We start from the raw sequence: 22,482 nt of genomic DNA on the forward strand, positions 1-22,482 counted from the left end.
TACATGATTATGTTTATCATGGCAAAATGTTTATTATTATTATGGGCATGTAAATGCATGCTGCATGTTAATCCTTCATAGTAAATTAAGAAAAAGAAAACTTTCAAGTGCCATTTGCAACATGAATCAAAAATATTCATTTACATTCATGACAACAACCAACATCTGTAGAAAAGCTACACGTGAAAGCAGTGCAGTTATAAATATGCTCTTTCTCCAAGACAAGAGCAAACATGTCTGGCCTTTACATCGGGAATGTCATCGTTTACTTTGATTAAACAGCAGCAGTGCATTTACTTTCACCAGGCTGCAAGCAACTTTCATGTAATACTCCAAACAATGTGTACATGTTCAGACCATTTAAACAGATTTTCTTCTTTTGCAGCCTCTAAAATTGAAACAGTCCAGTGTTGAAGTTTAAAATCCAGTGTTCTGTCAGTACTTGTTGATCCCAAATATCCGTACTCCATGAAACTGAGGCAGCTTTGGGAGGAGGACGCTAAGGAGCGAGCACGTGTTGATGAGGAAATGCGTAGGATCGTATTTTGTGTAGAAACTTGCAAGAATATATCTGTAAAGAAAGAGAGTGAGAGAAAGAAAGCATCAGCATCAACATGAATTCTTCAGGATTATAACACACACACAAATACATGATAAAACAAAAGTACATGACACACAGAAAGTTCAGGCTGAGAATATTTGGCCTTAGCTTTTCAGTTTTTGGCCAACCTCAATCCCAGAAACTCATATTCATCACAACAATTTTAAACAAAATTACAAATCTAAAAACAAAAAGAAAAAAATTCTAACAAACTTCTGGAACCAAAGCCAAAAGAATTATCATTGGATTCAACCTATAAAAGGGGATCATACAAGTTTAACCTCTACTATAAAAATCATATAATATATATATATATTTAATATATATGTTTTAAAAAAAACTGCATTTATTATAAATGACCTCTCATGCCCCATCGTCCATGCCTTCACAGCCCACACTTTGGGAATCACCGGCCTACGTCTATCACCTCAGACCTTTTCCTCTTAGTTTCACTGAACCTCAGTAGCGGTGGTTAGCATGAATGAATACATGCAAATTGCTTTTCCCGAGCGTCCCTAACTATGGTTTTGAAATCCAAAAGGAAAAAAAACAAAAACAAAAAAAAAACAGTCACAGAATAAAACAGGGGATTTAACAGTGAGTTGACAGATTTGTTTGCTTTCACTTGCTTTCACTACCATCCCTGCTGGCTTACTAATTTGCTCAGCTGCAGTCAAAATTATATTGAAACTGGTGTACTTTTTTACTTTTACTCTTTGGAGAACTATTAAACTGCCAAATCTTTTATTTATTATAAAAGCAGACTACTTTTTAATTTAATTACTTTACACAAACACATGTAGGACTCATGTTGGCTAAAGAACATAGCAAAGTTTAACTTTCTATCCACTGATAAGGGCAACGGGTAATTCTTGGGGTAGCCAGTCGCTATTTGGGCTGATATTTCTGTTTCTGTCGGCTGATCACTGTTAACAAATCCTTTAAAAAGCGGTTAAAAGCCTAAATTGTTGTCAAATAACATACAGCAGTTATGCAACCTTTACATGTTAAATTACTCATCCTAATGAAAGTGAAACTGTAAGCTATCTGTGACGTTCTGTTGTGAACAGTGTATGTACTTACAGAACAATTGGTGAGATGGTAAGAAATTTGCGTGAAGATGTGAACTGGACGCCGTAATCCATCTGTTCCCAGTGTGTGAGCAGACGGGCTTTGCCTTGGTCTGGTGTTTCAAAGGGAGTGCCCTTCACTGTGTGCAGAAACAGGTACATCACCTGCAGAGGAGACATAACAACAGTCATCTACAAACATTATCAGGGGGAAGAAGAAGTAATACTCCATGCAAGTTCAAGTGCAACGACGAATCAAGGAGACATTTCAGTCACTGCCCGGAGAGCTGATGTTTTCATTAACCCTGGAAGTGACCCAACAAATTTTCCCAGCTCTGACATGTAAGAGCAGTATTGTGGAGAGCAAAATTACCTCCCCCAGGTGCAAACCACACTGAAGGTATAAACCGTGGGAAAAGAAAAACAACATACATTTTGTCTGATGTGCACTGCAAAACTGGTGGTTTTTTTGGTTTTGTTTTTTAAAGAACAGCGCTTCCCTGAGATATTAAAACAACAACTAATACACTTTCAACAACAGCAGCAATTCAGCTGGTTTTTAGATTTTCAATCATACTGATGTAAAGCCAAAATGATTCTGAAACAATTGCCAATGTTCGCTAATTTTTAGTCACTGGAACTGAAAATGATGCTGTACATTGGTTGGCTCCAGTTTTAAATGATATGTTACCAGCTTGCCTCTTAGACCAAATTATTATTCTTAAACTATTCATCTAAAGTTGATGAAGTTGGGCTCTTATACAGATTTCAAATGTGACATTGAAATTTGACCCTTCAACTTCCACTCTGACCTTAGATTTGACCTTTCTAGTAGCAGGAAATCTAATGCCACACAGTAAAGTTACATGTTTTCTTAAAGCATATTAAAATATTAGATATAAAATATCTCACAAGTAATTTTTTTAGTTTTCTTTCACAATATGCTGTATAAAGTACTGTAAATAATGGAAATTGTACCAGCGAAATGCATGTAAACTTAGTACTAAGTAAATACTTTCTTTTATTGATCCCCTTCACTCTTAACCCTGTAATGCAGAGTGCATCACATTTGAATTCTTTCGTATCTCTTTATCCATCACACATCATCAGTGTGATGGATAATTATCCATCACACATCATCAGTGTGATGGATAATCCTACAGGGATCGGAAAATGCCAGGTGTAGTAAAAAAATATCCAAATTAAAACTCATAATGCACATTTTTATTCAGCTTTGTTTTAAATTCTCAGAAGAATCAATAAAGACTCCAGTTTCAAAACGATTGAATATTCTGGCAAGTACTTAATGGTTCGGGCTTTACAGCGATAAATAATTTGGTTTTGTTGCGGAAACATCCACAAACTATGTATAAAAATTGCAACAATTCCTAAACAGTTAATGCAGTTTTCTGGAACCCCAGAAAGTCTGCACTTCAATCACTGTTTGAGTTCAAATCCACTGTGATGGTGTACAGAGAAAACTACAAAAACTGAGTCTTAACTCAACAAATTATGGACATAACTGTATTAATATATAAAACTATAAACAGATGAGAAGACATAAGCTTACAATTTATAAGTAAAACTCATCTAAGCAGCAAATTGGTGAAAATTAAAAAAAAAAAAAACCAACTGTACATGATTTGAATTTAGCATATCAAAATCAAAAATTTTTTATCTCTGAAGCAGACGACTTCTGATAAACTGTTTAGCACTGTTATGAACAACCAAGATCATGGTACTTCACAAAGTTGTACTTTTCTCATTAACTCTGGACACCAGCACGCTTTACTGATATTGGGGGAGGGAGGTGTTAAGGAAAGTAGTGCTGTGTGCTGATCTGCAGATTAAATGCAAATGAAAGCGTGACCACAATTTCAGTTTCTTTTCACCTGAAAACAGATAAACCGATATTTTACGACACATACGCACCCTACAGTAAAACAGACAATGCCACCTTTCAGCATGTAAAATGGAATAACATCCCAGGATCACGCAATATTGTTAGGCGGGGGTGCCACACAAAAACATGTCAGCACAAGTCATGATAAAACTGAAGAAAAGCTGATTAAATATGCAAGTGTCCACTGTCTTTGACGTCATATACCAAAAGGTTTTACTGTCATCTATTTGTCAGTTTAGTGTAATAGCATTGTTTAATAATTTGATGTTTTTATGATCTCACAAAATATAGAAGCTAAATTATGAATTAATCAGATTAGATTCTGATATTATCTGTATCTATACCTGTCACCTGCTAGACTACAAATACTAGCAACTGCCAGTGATAACGCTCAGACTCCTAGTACACAACTATTGTATCAATTTAAAAATCCTATGTCGACTTGTCCCACAGTTATCAGTCGTGTCCAAATTCATGGGCTGCATTTGTAGGCCGATTACATCACAGCGACGCGACGAAGGCTGTCCAAAGTCGTACACTCCTCCGAATGCAACCGACAAATGCGTCCTCCTTTTCCCTGAATTTAAAGGATGGGTCAGGTGTATCCTTCGTGGCCCATCATATCCCAGAATTCATTGCGCAGCCAATTCCAGTTATAAAACAATGGCGGCCACTAAGTTTTTAATATTACTCTTATTACTCTGGGTCACAAAATAAATGTTTAACATATTTTCAGGCGAGAATGTGGGTCTGTAAACTTCAAATATCTGCTCAGTTTATCAAGACATCGCATATTTGCAAAAGTGCTCTGACGTTTTCGGAGACGTCTGTTATCCACCAGCTCGATAGCTAGCCGGGGGCTCGAGGGTCACTTGAGCCGCCGAGAGCAGCAAACTCCCGGCAGATCATTTTTCAGATTATCGCGGTCTTTCGCTACTCAGGTTAAACGTAATATATATATAAGTCACTTAGATAACCTAAAAATTTTCTTGTTTGGCTTTTTTCAGTGTTTTATTTGTTCGTGAGTAAATCGGTTTGGCTGAGATTAAAGTTATTAGGTTACATAAAATAAAACTTTATTAATCCCCCGGGTGGGTTCCTCCTTGGTTTTCACACAGCTGAATAAACGTCAAACCAAAAACTGATTAAACAGAAGTGTGAGATAGTCGAGAATTTACACCAGTGTCCTGTTATATTTTAGATAGCAAGGAGCAGACGGCTGAGTTTATTAAACTCCACCGAGACAGCGGCGACACAAATCTGAAGGCTAGACCGTCCAATTTCACAGCCGTTTACTTCCGGCCTACCCAACCTTCTGACGACCTCGCCCACGTAGACCGCGAAGGGCGAGTCCTCAGGAGGATGCAGCCCATGAATTTGGACACGACCATCATGTTCAGAAGACTCTCAGAAAACTTGACCTCTGACCTGTAGGTTGAGGTCCCTGAGATCTGAACTTGTCAGAGATTTTTAGTAGCTACACCATCAATTTGAAGCTCTTGTGTCCACGCTGCCTGCCCATCCGGAAGCCCATCAACCTTTTACGGCTGAAAGGTAAAAACTGAAACTAAGTGTGGAAAAAGATTTTAGTTAACTGAAATAAAAACTGAAACTAGGCTCATGAAAAAAAGAAAAATGAACTGATGAACTGCATGAAAATGTTCATTTCTACACAGCACAGCTGTTTAGGCTTTACTGACCAGATTGTGGATGACGTTAGTTAGTGTCCAGACCAGCGGGACAGTGAAGAAAGGGATGCTGAGCAGGACGATGTGTAAGACGACAGTGAGCAACAGATAGGTAAGCCATATCCCTCTGCTGTTCATCACCCGTGTGTTGGGGTTTACCTCGCTGTGAGCGACGCCCACATTCATCTAGAAAAGGAAAGAAAATGTAAATGGAAAAAAACCAAACAAAAACCCACATGCTTCAGAAGCACTCAAATGTAAACATTTGACCCCACAGAGTTCCAGCTTCGAGACGTAAGCAAGCAGAAACTTGGACAATTTAAACAGTAGTAATTTTATAACAGTGGCTAATTTCAGTTGCTTTTTGTTTTGTTGCTGTATTGCGAATCATCTTTTTACGTTGCGTTTTATTATTTTATTTAAATTTTCATTCATTTATCTCCTTTATTATATTTTACAGAACTTTTTTCTCTTAGGTCATTTTTATATTTTTGAGCTCATCATATTGTATTTATTTTTTTCAGCTAGTCTATTTATGCTATTTTATTATAGATTTTGTTTAATGGTTTGGCTTGTGTAACACAGGAATTTCCAGATATTTGGGATACCTAATGTAAATCTTATCTTCACATCAACATGCCTATTAGCAACAAAGGTATCTGTTTATGCAACAAAAGCTTCAAAAAGCTTTACATTACAGCAGTGACTACAACCTTTGCACGCAAGCTCAGTACATTGTTTGTTCCTGAGTTTTGCTTGCTGTACCTTTCATATAGACAACAATAACGTCAAGATCTTGATCTGCTCTGCAGCTAAAAGGACGTTAAATCAGTGAATAATACTTTTAATTTATTCTGGGCCATTCCATGAAAAAAAACCAACAACAATCCCATGTGACCTGTCAGAATCAGCTGGTTTTTTTTCTTCATTTTGTACAATCACTTTAGTACATTTCGTGCAAAATGTTACTTTCATACTATCAACATTTTCCAAGTTACAGCAGCATGAAGTATGCTAAGTAGGGAGAGAGATGAAATCCTTATTTTAATTCAAATTATTTTTGTATATTTTATAACTTCTTCAATATAAGAGATAAAATTACACACCAATTAAAAAGTACAAAATGTTTACCCTCCCACTATGTCCTCTATGACCTCCAAGGGTCTGTGACTGTTTTAAATGCTTTCATAATATGCTTAGATTATTTTAGAAAGATATTTTGCTGATTTTGAGGAGGTAAGGAGTGGGTCCATATTTTTTCATGGAAATGTTTTCTGTCATGTTAGCTACTCATTTCATTCATATAAAAAGAAGCAGGGCTATCAAACTAATTTTAGTTCATCAGTGCAGGACTGTGCAAACTGTATGTGACGTAATCTTGCAAATATAGCGCTTATAATGTGGGAAAATCCCCCACACAATTAACTGAATCTAATAATATTAAGCCCAGTCAACTTCATACAGGTAACAAGTAGGGCTGTTTGATATAACGATATATATCGGATGATGATATACAAACGTCTATGTTTCATTTTACGCTATCGTTTGTTTCGTGGTATTGCAAAATAAACTGTTTACGGCAATATTTTTTCACCGTTTTGATGGTCCCTGTAGTGGCTATATTAATTTCTTAAAGTTCTCTCTTTCTCTTATATTTAATATAACCACACTACAGACGGACAAGCGCCTGTTTTTATGCCTTGTGGTTAGCAACAACGACAGTAACACCATCGCGTGTCCGCTTGTTTATGTTCCACATAAACCTTTCACAATAAAGCTCAAGATCCTGTTGAGACTTTTCAAAATAAACTGAATCACGTGAAAGAGCAGATTATTTACGGATGAGAAGTAAAAAAGAGCCGACAGGTGCTAAAAAATAAACCTTAGACTCAAACGTTAGAACAGGCTTTTCCCCGCAGCACGCTGTGTAATAAATACTCACAAAGAAAACGGCGGCCGTTACAACTTATGTCTAAAAATATATCGTTTCATGCATATGTTAAAACACTCGACTCCAGGTACATGACGCGCAGCTGGAAACACTTCACGCAAGTCGAGCTGCCCGAGATTCACAGAATTTACAGAAAATGTTACATTTTTGTGATTTATATCGTTATCGGACGATAGAATTCTTATATCGGGATATGAGATTTTGGTCATATTGCACAGCCCTAACTGTGGTCACATACAGGTAACAAGTATAAACTTTTCAATTAGAAGTTACTTATGGCATCGAAGAACAAGAACAGCCTAATAATGTGTAAAGAAGCTTATCTGCTTATCTTATTAACACTTTTTTTCTCCCTGCCTTTGAAGAGATGCTCTGTGAAATTATTTTGTTTTAGTGGACACTCATTAATTATTTCCTTTTACTGGAAGTAAGCTAACTCACTTACAGTAGCACTGGTAAAAAAAAGTTTTTCGGTCATCTCAGAGAAGCCAATATCTCAACAATGACTCAAATCCACAAGCTTCAGGTTATCGGTTATCTGTTGAAACCTCTGAAATCAGTCTTTTTCAGGTTGTATTATATCTAGAACTGGCTATAACCCACCAAAGTGTAGAAATCCCCCCTGTGGGAGGCATTTAATTGGGGGAAGTCCCTCTTTCTTGAAGTCTAAATTTCAAGCAGTGGTTTATGGCCCCTATACAGCCCAATCTGATCTGAAACAAGATAGACCACTACAAACAAATTACACATTCATCATCATCCAAATGTTCCTCTTTGTTTAAGCTGTAAAAAGTCCTGAAAATGCTCACATTATATGAACTATTCACATACAAAAACCCTTCACTTGGTTTCACTTTATTCATGTACCATTCACTTTATTAGGCACACCTTTCGAATACTGGTTGGACCCCTTTCACCTTCAGAACTGCCTTAATTCTTTGTGGCTTAATTTCAGCATGGTGCTAGAAAATATTCCTCAAAGACCTGAGTTCATACCGACGTGATGCTTCCTGCAGTTGCTGCAGATTTGTCAGGTGCATATCCATGATGTTAATCTCCATTTTTACCACATCCCAAAGCTGGTGTTTGCATTGAGATCTGGTGACTCTGGAGGCCATTTGAACTTTGTCGTGTTCAAAAAAAAACAAAAAACAAAACAGTTGGAGATTCTTTTCAGCTTTTCTGGAAGCAGCTATCAGAGGAGGGGTACATTCTCTTTTGCTTATGTCATTTAAATGATGCTCTGTTACAGCGACCCTGAGAGGTCGAATGCAACACAACATAATAAAAGATCAGCAAATAGAGAAATTCTACGCAAGCACAGAAAAAGCACTGGAATTCAATCTCGCAATTGTTCTGTCATTTTGTCTTCCCCAAAACACTTGTGTTTTACAAGTTGGATTTTTTTTGGTTTCAATTTCTGTTGTGCTTTATTCAACCTTTGTGTTTTTGTGTGCTTTTGCAGCATTTTGCTATTCACTGGTGTTTTTTAGGTTGCAGTGCATCTGACCTGTCAGAGCCACCATATCAGTTGGCACAAATTAACCGAAATGTGGCATGAAAACACCCCCACACCAAAACACCAGCAACACCTCTCTGTGTTTAATTATTCGTTATTATTAATCCCCTGCTCTCTTCCACAGCGTGTCTTTGTCTGTTTTCCTGCGTGTTGTGGATTCAGAGGTGCTTTTCTGGATGTAGTAACTTGTTTTTTAAGTTATTGTTGCCTTCCTAACAGTTCAAACTGTTCTCCACTGACCTGTAGTATCAGCCAACCTGGCTGATGTCTGGCTCAAATTCAAGTTCAGATGTGACAAATTATTAATAACCTGCTATACAATGTTTTCTGGTAGGAAAAAAACAAACCCCCAAAACTTTCCATCTTCTACAAAGCCAGCTAAATGGCTCGTTAACATGCTTCTAGCATATTCAGACTTTCAAACCTGAGCAATGTTTGAACATGAATCTCTCAAAAATTTTAAAGATAGAAGTAAAAAATGTTCACTAGCCTCTTTTACCATCAAACTGAATGTAATTACTGATTGTAATTTTTTGTACAAGAATAAGTGCTGCAAGAATTCTAATAAAACTGCTCAATCCACAATGACAGTTGAATGAAAGTAGCATTGTCTTCATTTCTGTGACCTTTTTTATGCTAAAAAGTTTTATTTTGCATTATTGCGAAATTCAACTGCATACCATTCAGAGGTTCTCACTAGTTAATTTTTGCAAAGTGATTTTTGATTCATGTAGGACTTTGCAGGACTACTTGATATTTAAATGTATTTTATCAAATCAGAGATCTTAATTCAAGGTAACAGAGGCGAGTGAGCATTTCAAACCTTTGTCTTATTTTTTATATATCCATGTTCAAACACTGCCTTAGATCTCAATCTCAAATCGGAGCTGATTTAACAAAGAAATATTACAAAAAAAGTGACGATTTGAGATGGAATAACCCTACTTTGACATTTCAGTCAAGTGTATCAATTTGCCTTTTGTTTATAATCTCGTTAACTTCCAGTTAGTTTCCAGAGTGGGCTTTCTTGTGCAACTTTCGCGTTAATCTTTTTTTTTTTTTTTTTTTTTTTTAAAACATGCTCTGCAGGGGCATTTAAAATTTAAATTAAAGAAGTTCAGAGTATATGTCACATTGCAAACACAGCACTTTGTTGGTGCAGATGTCTCAAAGTCATGCAGGCATGACAGTTTCAAATGCACACAATCCCCAAAACCTCAACTAGCATGATGAGGGTTTGGAAAAAAAGCGCTGGGGGGGGGAAAAAAAAAACACTTAATACGAATTTTGTTTTGGTGGCCAAAATACACGCTTCCTCTCAAGTAGATGCACCAAAGGCTTATCGTGCTAGATGTGGTCAACGTAAGCAGCATGATGAGGCTTTGGGAAAAAGTGCTGGGGGGGGAAAAATGACTTATTATGAATTTTGTTTCGCTGCCAAAATACACGCTTCCTCTCAAAGTAGATGCAACAAAGCACATGCACCAAAGCCTTATCATGCTAGATGTGGTCAACATAACTAGCATGTTGAGGTTATGGGAAAAATGACTCCACCCGACTGAGTTCTTCTGGTTACCAAAACACACGCTTCCTCTTTTAGCCGTCCCCAACATCAGTGGGCCAACATTCAGTCGTCTCACCGCAATTTTCAGACTCCTTAGACTCGAACAGTGTTAAATATACCACAAGAACAACACAGACAACCTTTCAGAAAATGCTCAGACTTTTCGAGTATATTATTTAACTAAATACGAGTCACGTGACGTTCGCGGGCTAGCTAACAGCCGCTACCTACAGGTTGACAAGCTAACACCAGTTTAAATGTACTTTAATTACAATTAATCGTTTCACACGATACGTAAGCACTGAGGACGTAAACCGATTCCGTCGTGCGGTGAGTAACAAATCTAGCTCGTGTGGTATTTCTAGATTTAAAGCGCTACATTTCACCGGAGAAAACTTTACCTTCCTGTGTTGTCGTAGCTCACCAGGAAATTCCTTGTTTTGTCTTCTTAACCCCGCCTTCGCTTGAGCTGGACTGGTTCCTCTGTCAAAACTCCAGCCTGTCTTTAACAACGGCAGGTAAACAGGTGAAAGGGGAAAACTGTGAGAGGTACACTAAAGATCAGCTGTCCAAGAAATTCCCGAGATGCCCCAGTAAATGTGTTGGCCACAATTTAGTGCTACTGTTAATTCCCATATAACTACCTAGATATCAGGGTGGCTGCAGGCATGCAGAAGCTTTCAGATCATCTTTCAGGAACGCACATGGACAAAAAAACAAACAAAAAACAAACAAAAAAACCCTTTATACACTTACTCGCTGGGCACTTCATTAGGTACAACTGTTCCACTGCTTCTTAACACATCAATGTAATTAAGAATCACGGCAGCAACGGCGTTATTTGAGCATGTAGAAATGGTCAAGACGACCAGAGCGCCAAAATTCAGAAAAAAGGTAAGGTAACAGACTTTGATGTGGTGCCAAACAGGCTTGTGTATTTCCAGAGCTGCTGATCTACTGGAATTATCACACACAAGCATCTCAAGGGTTTATAGAGAATGGTCTGAAAAACAGAAAGTATCCAGTGAGCAGCAGCTCTGTGGGTAAATTCCTTCTTGATGCCAGAAGTTATAGGATAGCGGTCAGGCTCCTTTAAGCTGAGAGGAAGGTAACAGTGACTCAAATAACCACTTTGTCATCTTACACAGTTTTGTGGTTTTTGAGCTTTCACATTCTGTTTGTTATTAAATATCTTCAGTTGGTTTCTTAAGTTTGCCTTCCTATAATTATTCTGAATTATTATTATGCCTTTTATTGCCTATTATCGGAGAGCATTTGTTTTCTCTTTTGTAAGTTGAGTTTGTGAATTATATACTCGTGCAGTTTGATTTGCCATCTTGTTTTTTTCCCCCATGGTAGCAGTTTGTTAGTGTTGTATTCCTTCTTGTAGTTTATCCTGCCTCCCTTGTGTTCCCTGTATATAGTTAAGATCCCTGTATCCATTTTCCTGTTTAACTTTGATAGTCATGATTTTTTTGTGCCTTGTGTTCAGTTTGACCTTCTTGTCTTGTGTAATTAGTTTTAGCCGTATCTTGTTGCTCTCCAGCATCCACTTTCCTTGATTTCCTTGTGTTTACTTTTGTCTCAGTTTCTTCTCATGTCATACTGTTTGTCAGTTTCCCTCGTGACTCTTTTTCTTTTTGTTTAGGGATCTTGTTACCTGCTGCCTGCTGGACACTGGCTTGCCAAAATTGGATGATGAAAGATTGGAAAAGGTTTTCAGATGGATTGGAGGGGTCAAAAATAGGGTAAATAACTTAAACCTATGAGCAGTTCAGGGTGGTGGTAATGTAATGGTGTGGGGGATATTTTGTTGTTACACTTTGGGCTCCTTAGTACAAGATGAGCATCATTTAAACACACTCTGAATCAGTAGTGTTGCTGACCATGTTCACCCCTTTATCACCATAGTGTACCCATCTTCTGATGGCTGCTTCCAGCAGGATTCACTGCATGGAAATTGCCTCCACAGTCACCAGAACTCAGGCCAGTAGAGCATCTTTGGAATGTGGTGAAATAAAAGGTTTTCACATCATGGATATGCGGCCAATAAATCTGCAACAACTACATTAAGCTATCCTGTCACTATGGATTAAAATCTGTAAATGTTTCCAGGAACTTTTTGAATCTCAGTCACAAAGACGGCAGCTCTGAAGGCAAAAGGGGCTCTGACTCAGTACTAGCAAGGTGTACTAATAAAGTATGTAGTGAGTTTGTATGCACTAATCTAAATATTCAGCACAATATCCTCTGCAGATTAACAATAACTCTCACACTAACAATCAACAAATGGGGTGAATTTAGGGAACATAAGATTGAAAAGCACAGTAATACTAGGTTTGGTTTTCTTGTCCGATGATTGATAGTGGAATGTTTTTGTTAAGCCACTAGAGTCACTATAATGTTCTCATCAGTGTGACATGACATGTTGTAGTGGTTAAGGATCAAAGAGGAAGTTGACTTTGAAAAGCAGAGGAAAATGACACAAGCTAGTTTTAATCAAATATATTACATAAGTGATTATAGTGAACATGATGAAACCAGTAAATTTTCTTCTTATCATCATCTCTATCTTAGGAACATGATATTAGATCATCCAAACCAAGTAATTATCACCCGTGCAATAGAAAAGTATTCAACAGACTCTATATCAGTGGGTCTTCATATGTGCCGACACCAGATCAACAACAAAAGGTTCATGAACTGGTTGAATGTTGTCAGATGAGATATTCTAACCCTCTTTTCAGGATTCATGCTAACTACAGCCATATTGGACCAACGTTACAATAAAATAATAACACTTGCTGGTGTAGTGAATAACACATTTGCTAGAAATCCCCAGGGGGTCACAAGCTAGCTTCTGGACCAAGAAAGCAGCCAAAAGTACCTTCTCTCATTTATCAAATAAACAATATACAGGCAAAATACGAGCCAAAGGACCATGTCGATGTGACCCACTGCATCTTAAAAGGAACACCAAACAACCTCTAAAACAACAACAAGAATAGAATTCAATTTCTAGTGCATATCAGAAAATCTGTAAGAAGTAGCCTTCTTTTATTATTCGTTTAATTTTATTTATTTATTTTTGAAATAATGCATCATGCCCATTGCAACTTCAGTTATTAGCATGTTGATTGGCCATTTCTCAGGTGGTTTTATAAGGTAATAATCTTTCCCCCATTCTGGGTTGGACAGGACACATATGATAACAGTGGGTCTTTCTAAAGTGAGGATGGAAGCCATGACATGACAAATACCTAGTCACACATCTATTGGTAAGAGCGTTGTTTTTACAGTAAAGAAATGAAAGTTGAGTTCAAATTCATAATGATAAAAACATGATTACATGAACTATTATGACCAAAAAACTATAAACTAAGTATGAACGGAACTGTACAAAAAAGTACTTAACCTAGTGTAAGCCAATGATAAATATCTGCTGTTCAAACCACCCAGATGTTTCCAAAAAAGTTTTTGGCTTAGGTTACACGTTCAGAATATGATATGATCATGTCCTTCTGAGACCCAGTCTATTCATTATGTCCTCTGTAGTGGACAAAAGAGTTAAACCGAAAGATTTCCTCAGTTCTCAGGAGGACATGATATGACCTTTTCACATCAAATAGATGAGGGTAATTCCATCTCAGTTCATCGTGTTTAATAAAAAAATTCCCTCCTCACAGCTTGTCAAAATATTGAAAAAAAGGGGGGGAAAAGTACATTTAATATGAATTGTAAAACAAAATAAACAAAAAGAAATAGGAAAAAAATGGAAGGTTTCCTGGCTTTATTAATGTGGAATCTTGGGAATGTAGCTAAAGTTACTGCAGCATGATTGATGGAAGTCCCTAAGATATTTGGATGTTTGGTCTTTGAAGGTAGATTTGGATGCCTGTAGAAATCATAATTTAGTATGTGTGGGAATAATATTTAATAGACAATTCATGTATGGCAGCCAAAGATTATAACAAATTATATCATTTCTAAAATTCACAGATTTTAAGATAAAAGACCTAAATTATAACCAATGATTTTTGTTTACTAGGCAAGAAGGCTAGCTCTGATACTAAGGCTTCAAATATTAATTCTAACAATATGTAAAGTATTTCCAATATATAATTTTTAATCAGTAATATTTTCATCAACAGTGCTCGGTAATTCAGTTTATTTATTTTTTAAGGGAAACTATAGTCGGTACACAAACAACTTTTTTCCCTTTCAAGAAATCATCGACTGAATGCAATCGTCAGGTGTCATCAAAATTCACTTGACTTCCTTCAAATAAGTCATCCTCTTTAATACATTTATATATTTTTGTTTTGTGTTGTAATAGCAGGACGTTAAAATCTGTCCAAATCACCCTTAACCTGGATCCGGTCTTTTATCAGTTCCCAGAGTCAGAACCAGACACGGAGAAGCTGCATTCAGCTTTTATGCTCCTTATATCTGGAACAAACTCCCAGAAAGCCTCAGATCAGCTGAAACACTCAGTTTATTTAAATCCAGGTTGAAGACTCACCTATTCTCAGCTGCATTTGAATAAAGCACCAAATCCACACTTTTAAGCTTAAATTTCAAAACTTACACTAACTACTGATCTTACCTATTTCTGATTTTATCTGTTTTGATTTTATATACTGTTTTGTTTGTTTGTTAAGCTTAAATTTCAAACTTACATTAACTACTGATTTTATCTACTGTTCTGATTCTATCTGTTTTGATTTTATATACTGTTTTGTTTGTTTGTTTGTTAAGTGGGTTTAGAGCTCTGGGTAGCTCCCCAACTGGGTCTAGACTGGGTCTAGAGAGTATTTTAAATTCAGGGAATTTAAAATAGAAAGTAGCTCGTCCACAGAAGGACTGGTAGCTCCCCTTACGATAAGGGTTCAGATTGCGCGAACAGGTGTGAAATGTGTGTGTTTAGTTAGTTTGTTTGTTTGCTTGTTTTAATCAATTTTAAATCATGCTTTTTATTTGTTTTTGTTTCTAATGTCTCTGTAAAGCACTTTGAATCAGCTTGTTGTTGAATTGTGCTATACAAATAAATTTGCCTTGCCTTGCCTTAATTAACCCCAAATTCTTATTTATTGTTTTACATAAATATTTACTTTTAGTGCTGTTTAGGAACGCAGTGAAACTGAATTTTAAATATTCATAGCTGACAGTGTTTTATGCAGTAAAACTAAACCACTCTGCCAGCAGATGAAATATTAGTCTAGTGTAAAAGTATTATGAAGCTAGTATTGGAAATTACTTTAAAACTATGACTAGGTAACCTTTGTATTCCTCTTTTCTACTATAGAGATGAATAATATAATCATGTTTTCTACAAACGGGTCTTGCAGCTCAGTATGTTTTCCATTTGTAACTCTGAGCTATATCTTTGTCTATTTTTTTGTACAAAGCCACCAGTGAACTACAGAATTATACTGTTAGCTTCTATGGTATCGTGGGCATTGATTAATTTTGCCATGAAATTAAAAATAATACATAAATGGAGTGAACTGACATTCATAGTCTTTTCTAGACTTTCTGACTACCCAGAATGCTTTATACTGTAGTATGAAGTGGCCACATTTAACCATGTAGTCATACATTCATTTGATTATACCGTACTTTGTTCTACACATTATGCACTTTATTTACCTCACATCCAGTTAGCCTCACATGAATGGACTGTGTAGGAAGACTGGACTACCTGAAAGGAACCTTGTGAATTCACAGGAAGGTCCCAGCTACTTTGATGTTCTTAGTTCACAGACTTATTGTTTTTTAATCCTTGAAAACAGGATGTCTTCACTTGGAGGATCTGAATTTATTCTGTGAAGAGCAATTGCTCAGTTGAGTCATGCAAATGGCCTGTTTTGATTCTCTGTTCCTTCTGAGCAGATACTTCAGTTTCAGTCCGGCTGTGAATGCACAGCACTCACTTGAGAAAGGAAGTGGTATTTTTTCCCTAAGACCATCAAGTTTATGCTGATAAATCGAGAGTTAAACTCGATATCTATTTCACTTTGACATCTTGTTAAGTTGCATTTGTTTTCTTAGTATCAAGTTTGTGAATTTGTTTAACAGTCACAGGTGTCGAACTCCAGGCCTCAGTGGCCGGTGTCCTGCAGGTTTTAGATGTGTCTTTGATCCAACACAGCTGATTTAAATGGCTAAATTACCTCCTAAAAATGTCTTGTAGTTCTCCAGAGACCTGGTAATAAACTAATCATTTGATTCACGTGTATTGACCCAGGGTGTTATCTAAAACCTGCAGGACACCGTCCCTCGAGGCCTGGAGTTTGACACCCCTTGTTCTTCTTTATACTGCAACTCTGTAATGAGTCTCTATGTGCAACGTTACTGGCCAACTCCCTTTCCAAACAGTGTGTATTCTCTCTTTGATAAGAGACTCCTTAGCTTAAAAATAAAGAAATGGCTTTTTGCTAAATGGAGAGCAAGGGGAAGCAGTCATCACTAACCTGCATTTTTGGTTTGAGCAGTCAAAAGGGCAAATGCTTTGACTCTTATAGCATTTATGTTATATTATAAATATAGTGAGAAAGAGAAATATGCTCATCAGCTGAACCCAGACAACACTGATTGTACAACTGATGATTGATTGTAAGACTGTCTGCAGTGACGGTCTTACAATCATCAGTTGATTCACCATGAGCTTGATTCACAGGCGCAAGCAGTCATAATCATCTTGACACATAAAAGGATAATTATTATTAGTATTATTATTAGTATTATTTTTACACAACACAGCTGCAAAAAAAGCTCTGGAAGTAAGCCAGTCACCTGACCATCCTTTTCTCTATTTAATCATTTATTTTTGTTTTTACATAAACATCAGTTTCAGGTCTCTAATAGATGCATATTTTTTATTTCATTTCCTTTAGTCAAGCTTTGTGATTCAATGCATGCCCCTTCCACAGTAAGCAAACAGTTGGGTGAGTCGATCAGTTGGAGCGTATTTTTTGTGCCAGAGCCCCGTGACTTATTAATCCCACCAAGCTTCAAAAAACATAATTTTGCATAATGAGTACTTCTGATGATTCCAGTTGATATAGCCTATTAAGATTTTATTTATTGAATGCAGAACTCATAAAATGGGCTTATATTATGATTTATTAATCTCTTTTACTTTGTGAAAACTGAGTTAGCCATTGGGTAAACTCCAGTGCAGTCCTATTATAAAGCTGAAGTAAAGTAAACAGAGAATCTCTTTGTAGCTGCTGTTGATGCATTGTGATTTCAGAATGCTCAGAGCAGTAAAGTGTTTAAGTATAAGTGTGGCAATTCATTCTTAATTTAACAAGCTTGATTTTATGGAAATGGGAATACCTCTTAGGAGGGAAATAAGTAAGCCTATGCCAGTGTGAACAAAGTCAGAAGTACTGTTTGCTATTCTGTCACACTGAGGAGACTCCTCTTCAGTAGCACGAGAGCTGTGTAAAAAAGGAGAAAAAGAAAGTGATGTCGTTACTGAACTGGCTGAATGTCTTGGATATTCTGAAAAACTTAAGCTTGCTGCGTCAGACATTTTTCTTTAGGGAAATTTAATATTTACCTCTGAGTCTTTTATTTGCCCTTATTAAACAATAGTTGAATTGTCCACACAGAATTTGTCTGATCATCTGCAGCAGTTGATGGGTTATAATCACTTAGTACTTAACAATGAGCTGTAAACTCAAGTGTGGAAATTCAACCTTGATTTGATGAGTCTGATGGTGCAGTAAGGGAAGCGTCTTGGAGAGCGGGAATGAGTAGAATGATTGAAGAGAAATAAAGCAGAAGTGCTGTTACCTGTTATGTCACTCTGATGTGGTTGCTTCCCAGCATTGTGTGAAAACAATTAAAAAGCACAAATCATGTTATTCCTAATGACCACTGACTGAATGTTCAGGGTGTTCTGACAAACTTTTTTGAGTGGAAAATGTATATTTATCAGTATATTTTAGGGGATGATGTAAATGAGAAGTCATAGAGGGGCTCAGAATAAGAGAATTTCTATCCAAAAGCAAGCAGCTCTAAGGAACCTCTTCTTTGGTCTAGACTGAAATTTTGTAAAGACATTTATTGTCCTCAAAGAAATATGGATCAAATAACTAACAGCGGCGCTGGCTTGAATACTGAAGCCAGAGCTAAGGTGACCAGATGTCCTTCTCTAAGTGTCCCATATTTGGATGACCATGCACTTTTCTAAAGTCTGGCTTCCACCCAATGGTTGTGAAGGGAAGGATTTTTATTGCAGTAAAATGAAGGTTAGCCTCTCTAATGCTATGCCCATCGGTGAAAATTACAAGTCAACAGAAAGTCACAAACTTGGCAGATTTTGTTGAATATGATGGAAAGCACTGAAAGGAAAATGAAGCACCAAGAAATATACTGAGAAATGGAGGTTTTGTCATTTTCTGCTAGAATTATTTTTCAGTTTCACACAGAGGGGGGAAATGTTTGTTTCATAATTGGCCAAATTGTCAGATATGGCTCCATACCTCCTCCAAGGTATGTCAGTCTGTGCATGCATCTTTACTGAATCCCAGTGACTTTTATCATTTGAGACCACAAAAAAACCCTCAGTTTTCTTTTATTCTTATTGTATTAACATAGTAAAAAAGAGTAGGAAAGGTCAACACAGTCAAATATAATATGTATCTGACTACCTCCCAGCACTGTTAATGTGTCTGAGTTTGTCCAAGTCAAACACCATATTTAGGACAGGCAGAACCCCCCCCCCCCCCCAAGAAACAAACAAACAAAAACAAACTACTACTACTTATATTTACAGGTGGCCACATCATGGTCTCTGCTGCAATGTGTGGCCAAACTGTTCACATATATGCTAACAATTACCACTTGGAGATTTTCTGTTTTGGCTGCAGTGTTTATCTCCTTCTGACTCACTACATCACTGCACTCAAACCACTTCCCCCTTCCAACTCAGACTTGGCTTTCCCTTGCCAAGTCTGAGTTGGCCATCCCTAGTCATTTTCCCTTACTCTTCGCAAAAATCATTTTGACCTATGCTGTGTCTCTCACTTGGTATCTACACCTGAGTTCACCTGGTTATTGTCCCTCTAACAGTAAAAGGGGGGGGGGGGGGGGTAGTGCTGGAGGATCCTGAGGATATTGTTTCCCGGTAGCATGTGCATGTTGTTAAATAAATAAATAAATAAAAAGAGAAGTGATGTCACTGCTATTGACCACACGATTACCGTACACTATGTTCTGATGAATTTAAGCGTCACACTTTTTTCACACAATTAAACAAGAAGCACTCTGAGAGCACAAATATCCGCCAACACAGGTCCCTTTCTGGGCAGTATTTACTTTTATAGTAGTAAATGAATTATTGTATTATGGACATGTTCATTTTGTTTTCTTTGTTCTTTTTACATATACTTTAAGGAGTTTGTAGTGCAGTAAAAAGAAGCACACAGTAGAAGCTTTTGTTATTTGCTCTGTTGAAACCTATTTTAATATACCTGACATAATTTTGAGTATATTTATTTGTTATTTTTGTGGATATAGTAAATGTGTAGCATTAATTTTAATGTTTAGTAAAATTTGCTTACATTTTTAGTAAATATCAGGTGAATAAAGTTTTTGATCACAAATTCATTTTGTTTTTTTAATATATCTGTATATATTGGCAAAAAAGTCTTACAATATATTTTGTTTTCAAATCTTTGACAAATAAATAAATTAAGCTGACCTTGAAATTCTCAGTGAATGTAAGCCAAATTTGAATGGATTGTTGAAACCCCACTCTCCAAAAGTTGATTCATGTGGACGTAACGTTTTCAGTGGCAGAAATGTTTCGTCACTCATCCAAGTGACTTCTTCAGTCTCAGCTGACTGCAGGTTTCCCCAAATCTTAAAAACAGTACATTCGCATAGTGACTGAAACCAGCCCACTGAAGGAACAATGGGCTGGGTGGTCAGTTCCTTCATCATGATTATGCAAATTCTCATGACCACTGATCAACAACCACTGACCAAACCACATTTTCTATAGTGCCATTATCAATCATATTATTAAATGGCAATGGGTGGCTGCATGTGGTAATGAGGATTTCTATGTGTCTGATCTCTTAGATGACATGTTTGCCTCATTTGACCAAGGTGAATTTCTCCCAAGGGAGACAATAAAGGCTAATCTAAGAATCCTCTGATTGACCAATCGACATAATCATAAACCAGGGGTCCCCAATCCTAGTCCGCGAGGGCCGGTGTCCCTGCAGGTTTTAGATCTCACCCTGGGTCAACACACCTGAATCACATGATTAGTTCATTACCAGGCCTCTGAAGAACTTCAAGACATGTTGAGAAGGTAATTTATCCATTTAAATCAGCTGTGATGGATCAAGGACACATCTAAAACCTGCAGGGACACCGGCCCTCGTGGACTGGGATTGGGGACCCCTGTCATAAACGACGAGCGTTTCAGAATCAGGGACACTGAACAGCTTAAGTGTTTGCAACATAATAGAGCACACTCACAGTATGGACAAAAAAAGAAAAAAAGTGGATCATGAGCTGCTGTTTTGACAGCTGCTGTTTGAGTTTAAATAAATAAAAAAAGACTGTACAATATGTTCCAGTATGGTCAAACATCTTTACACAGCCATCTAGTTTTTTTGTTTTGTTTTTGTTTTGTTTTTCAGCAGTAATTCTATTGATTAACTTGAGCTGTCCTTTCCAAAGGTGGGAAGGAATAACTGAAAATCTTCAGTTTCTGCAAAATAACAGACTCAAACAGTTGCTGTTTTGATACTGGTGCGCAAAAGCAAAAAACAAAAACAAAACAAAACATTTTGAGTCACATTGGCAGCTCTTCAATCCAGACTGAAATTTTTAACATTTACATTTTAGATTTTTATCATAAAGCAATGGACTTAGGGGGAGAGAAGACAGGAGTTAATAATATGCATGATGAATGAGGGGAAAAGGAAAGAAATGCTCAGTGCATCACTGGAAGTTCCCCAGTCTGTAAGCTTTATCAAAAGGAAAAGCTTGCATTATTGTATATAAATCATGTGATTACATCTGATTGCCATGAGTATATTGTGTCGTATTTGGTGATCTTTTCATTTTGCAATCTAATTGGTTCAAGATTTTTTTAAAGGAAATAATTTTGACCTAATCCCTTCAATACACCGCCCAGGATTTTTTTAAATTATCATAACCGTAATTACAAAATCTCTCGAGTGACTAATCGTAACATTTCTGAACTTCCTGATTGCATCACAAATCCTCTGCAGAGTAAACGTCACGTCTCATACAATAAACCATGCAGGTGATTTAAAAAAAAAAAAAAAAAAAAAAAAAACTGATCCTACCCACAGACATCAAAAGCATCCATTGCTGATTAGTGTAGCACCTTAAATGCTGTATGTGGGTTCACATCTGTTATTTTTCTTTGTGTGTTATATTTGACGTGATTACTTATTGAACATTTTTCAGTTTTTGCAAATGTGCTCAATAGGTAAATAATTTCCTCATGTGCTCCGAGAGCCAGGAAAATAAGTTGTGCTCTCCAGCAGTGGATGGAAACTGTAGAGTATGGAGTTTCGAACTCACAAAGAGTGCAGGTGGGTGGGACACGAGGGAGGCGGAATAATTTCAGGATATCAAACCACTCACAGTAGGAGAGACTTCCTTGTTGAGCAGCCTATAGTGCCTTTACGCTCATTAATACTTCCTCTTCCCCTTAAAAACGTGTCACATTCTCTCTCTTTTCCCCTTTCTTTGAATTACCGCTGTACATGCGTTGCATCATCTGAATGCAAACAAACAGGTCTGAGCAGAGGCGTTGACTGGGAGGAAATATGCAGGAAGTAGTGCAGCAGGAATGTTTTAGGAAAGCACAGCTTCCTTTTAGCACCATAACATTATTATTCAAAATTATTCGATGAGAAGAGGGATACCTCAGCGCAGGTAACTTCATAAATTTCCTGAATGAGTAAGCATTTATTGTGATCGTTTGGGCAAAAAGAACAATCGCCATAGGATAAATAATATATATCTAAATAAATTTAAGGGTCAAAACACGTTATCATGCGTAGCAGTTTTTATTATAATAAATATTGTATACAGTTTGAATGAAAAATACAGTGGTGAATACATTAAGTATTCATTGATTATTATGAATAAAAACAATAAATACAATAAATAAAAACTTTA

At 36.9% G+C, this 22,482-nt stretch overlaps 1 protein-coding gene and 1 long non-coding RNA gene across 2 annotated transcripts; one reads left to right on the top strand and one right to left on the bottom strand.

Annotated features, from left to right (window-relative positions):
* Positions 1 to 7: 7 nt before the first annotated feature.
* ormdl2 (ORMDL sphingolipid biosynthesis regulator 2) lies at positions 8 to 10,783 on the bottom strand. Its single transcript, XM_085445066.1, has 4 exons — positions 10,698 to 10,783; positions 5,275 to 5,448; positions 1,685 to 1,836; positions 8 to 571 (listed from the first exon to the last, which is right to left on the bottom strand). The coding sequence occupies exons 2-4, from the start codon at positions 5,446 to 5,448 to the stop codon at positions 436 to 438; spliced, it is 462 nt and encodes a 153-aa protein (XP_085301192.1). The 5' UTR covers positions 10,698 to 10,783; the 3' UTR covers positions 8 to 435.
* On the top strand, positions 10,345 to 12,335 carry LOC146685125 (uncharacterized). Its single transcript, XR_014917335.1, has 3 exons — positions 10,345 to 10,626; positions 11,945 to 12,044; positions 12,208 to 12,335. It is a non-coding gene; the product is annotated as an uncharacterized LOC146685125 (long non-coding RNA).
* The last annotated feature ends 10,147 nt before the right edge of the window (positions 12,336 to 22,482 follow it).

Source organism: Copadichromis virginalis, linkage group LG20 (genome assembly GCF_057382275.1).
Source record: "Copadichromis virginalis isolate Kocher_CV1m ecotype Utaka linkage group LG20, C_Virginalis_male_GT1.1, whole genome shotgun sequence".
NCBI classification, from domain to species: domain Eukaryota; kingdom Metazoa; phylum Chordata; class Actinopteri; order Cichliformes; family Cichlidae; genus Copadichromis; species Copadichromis virginalis.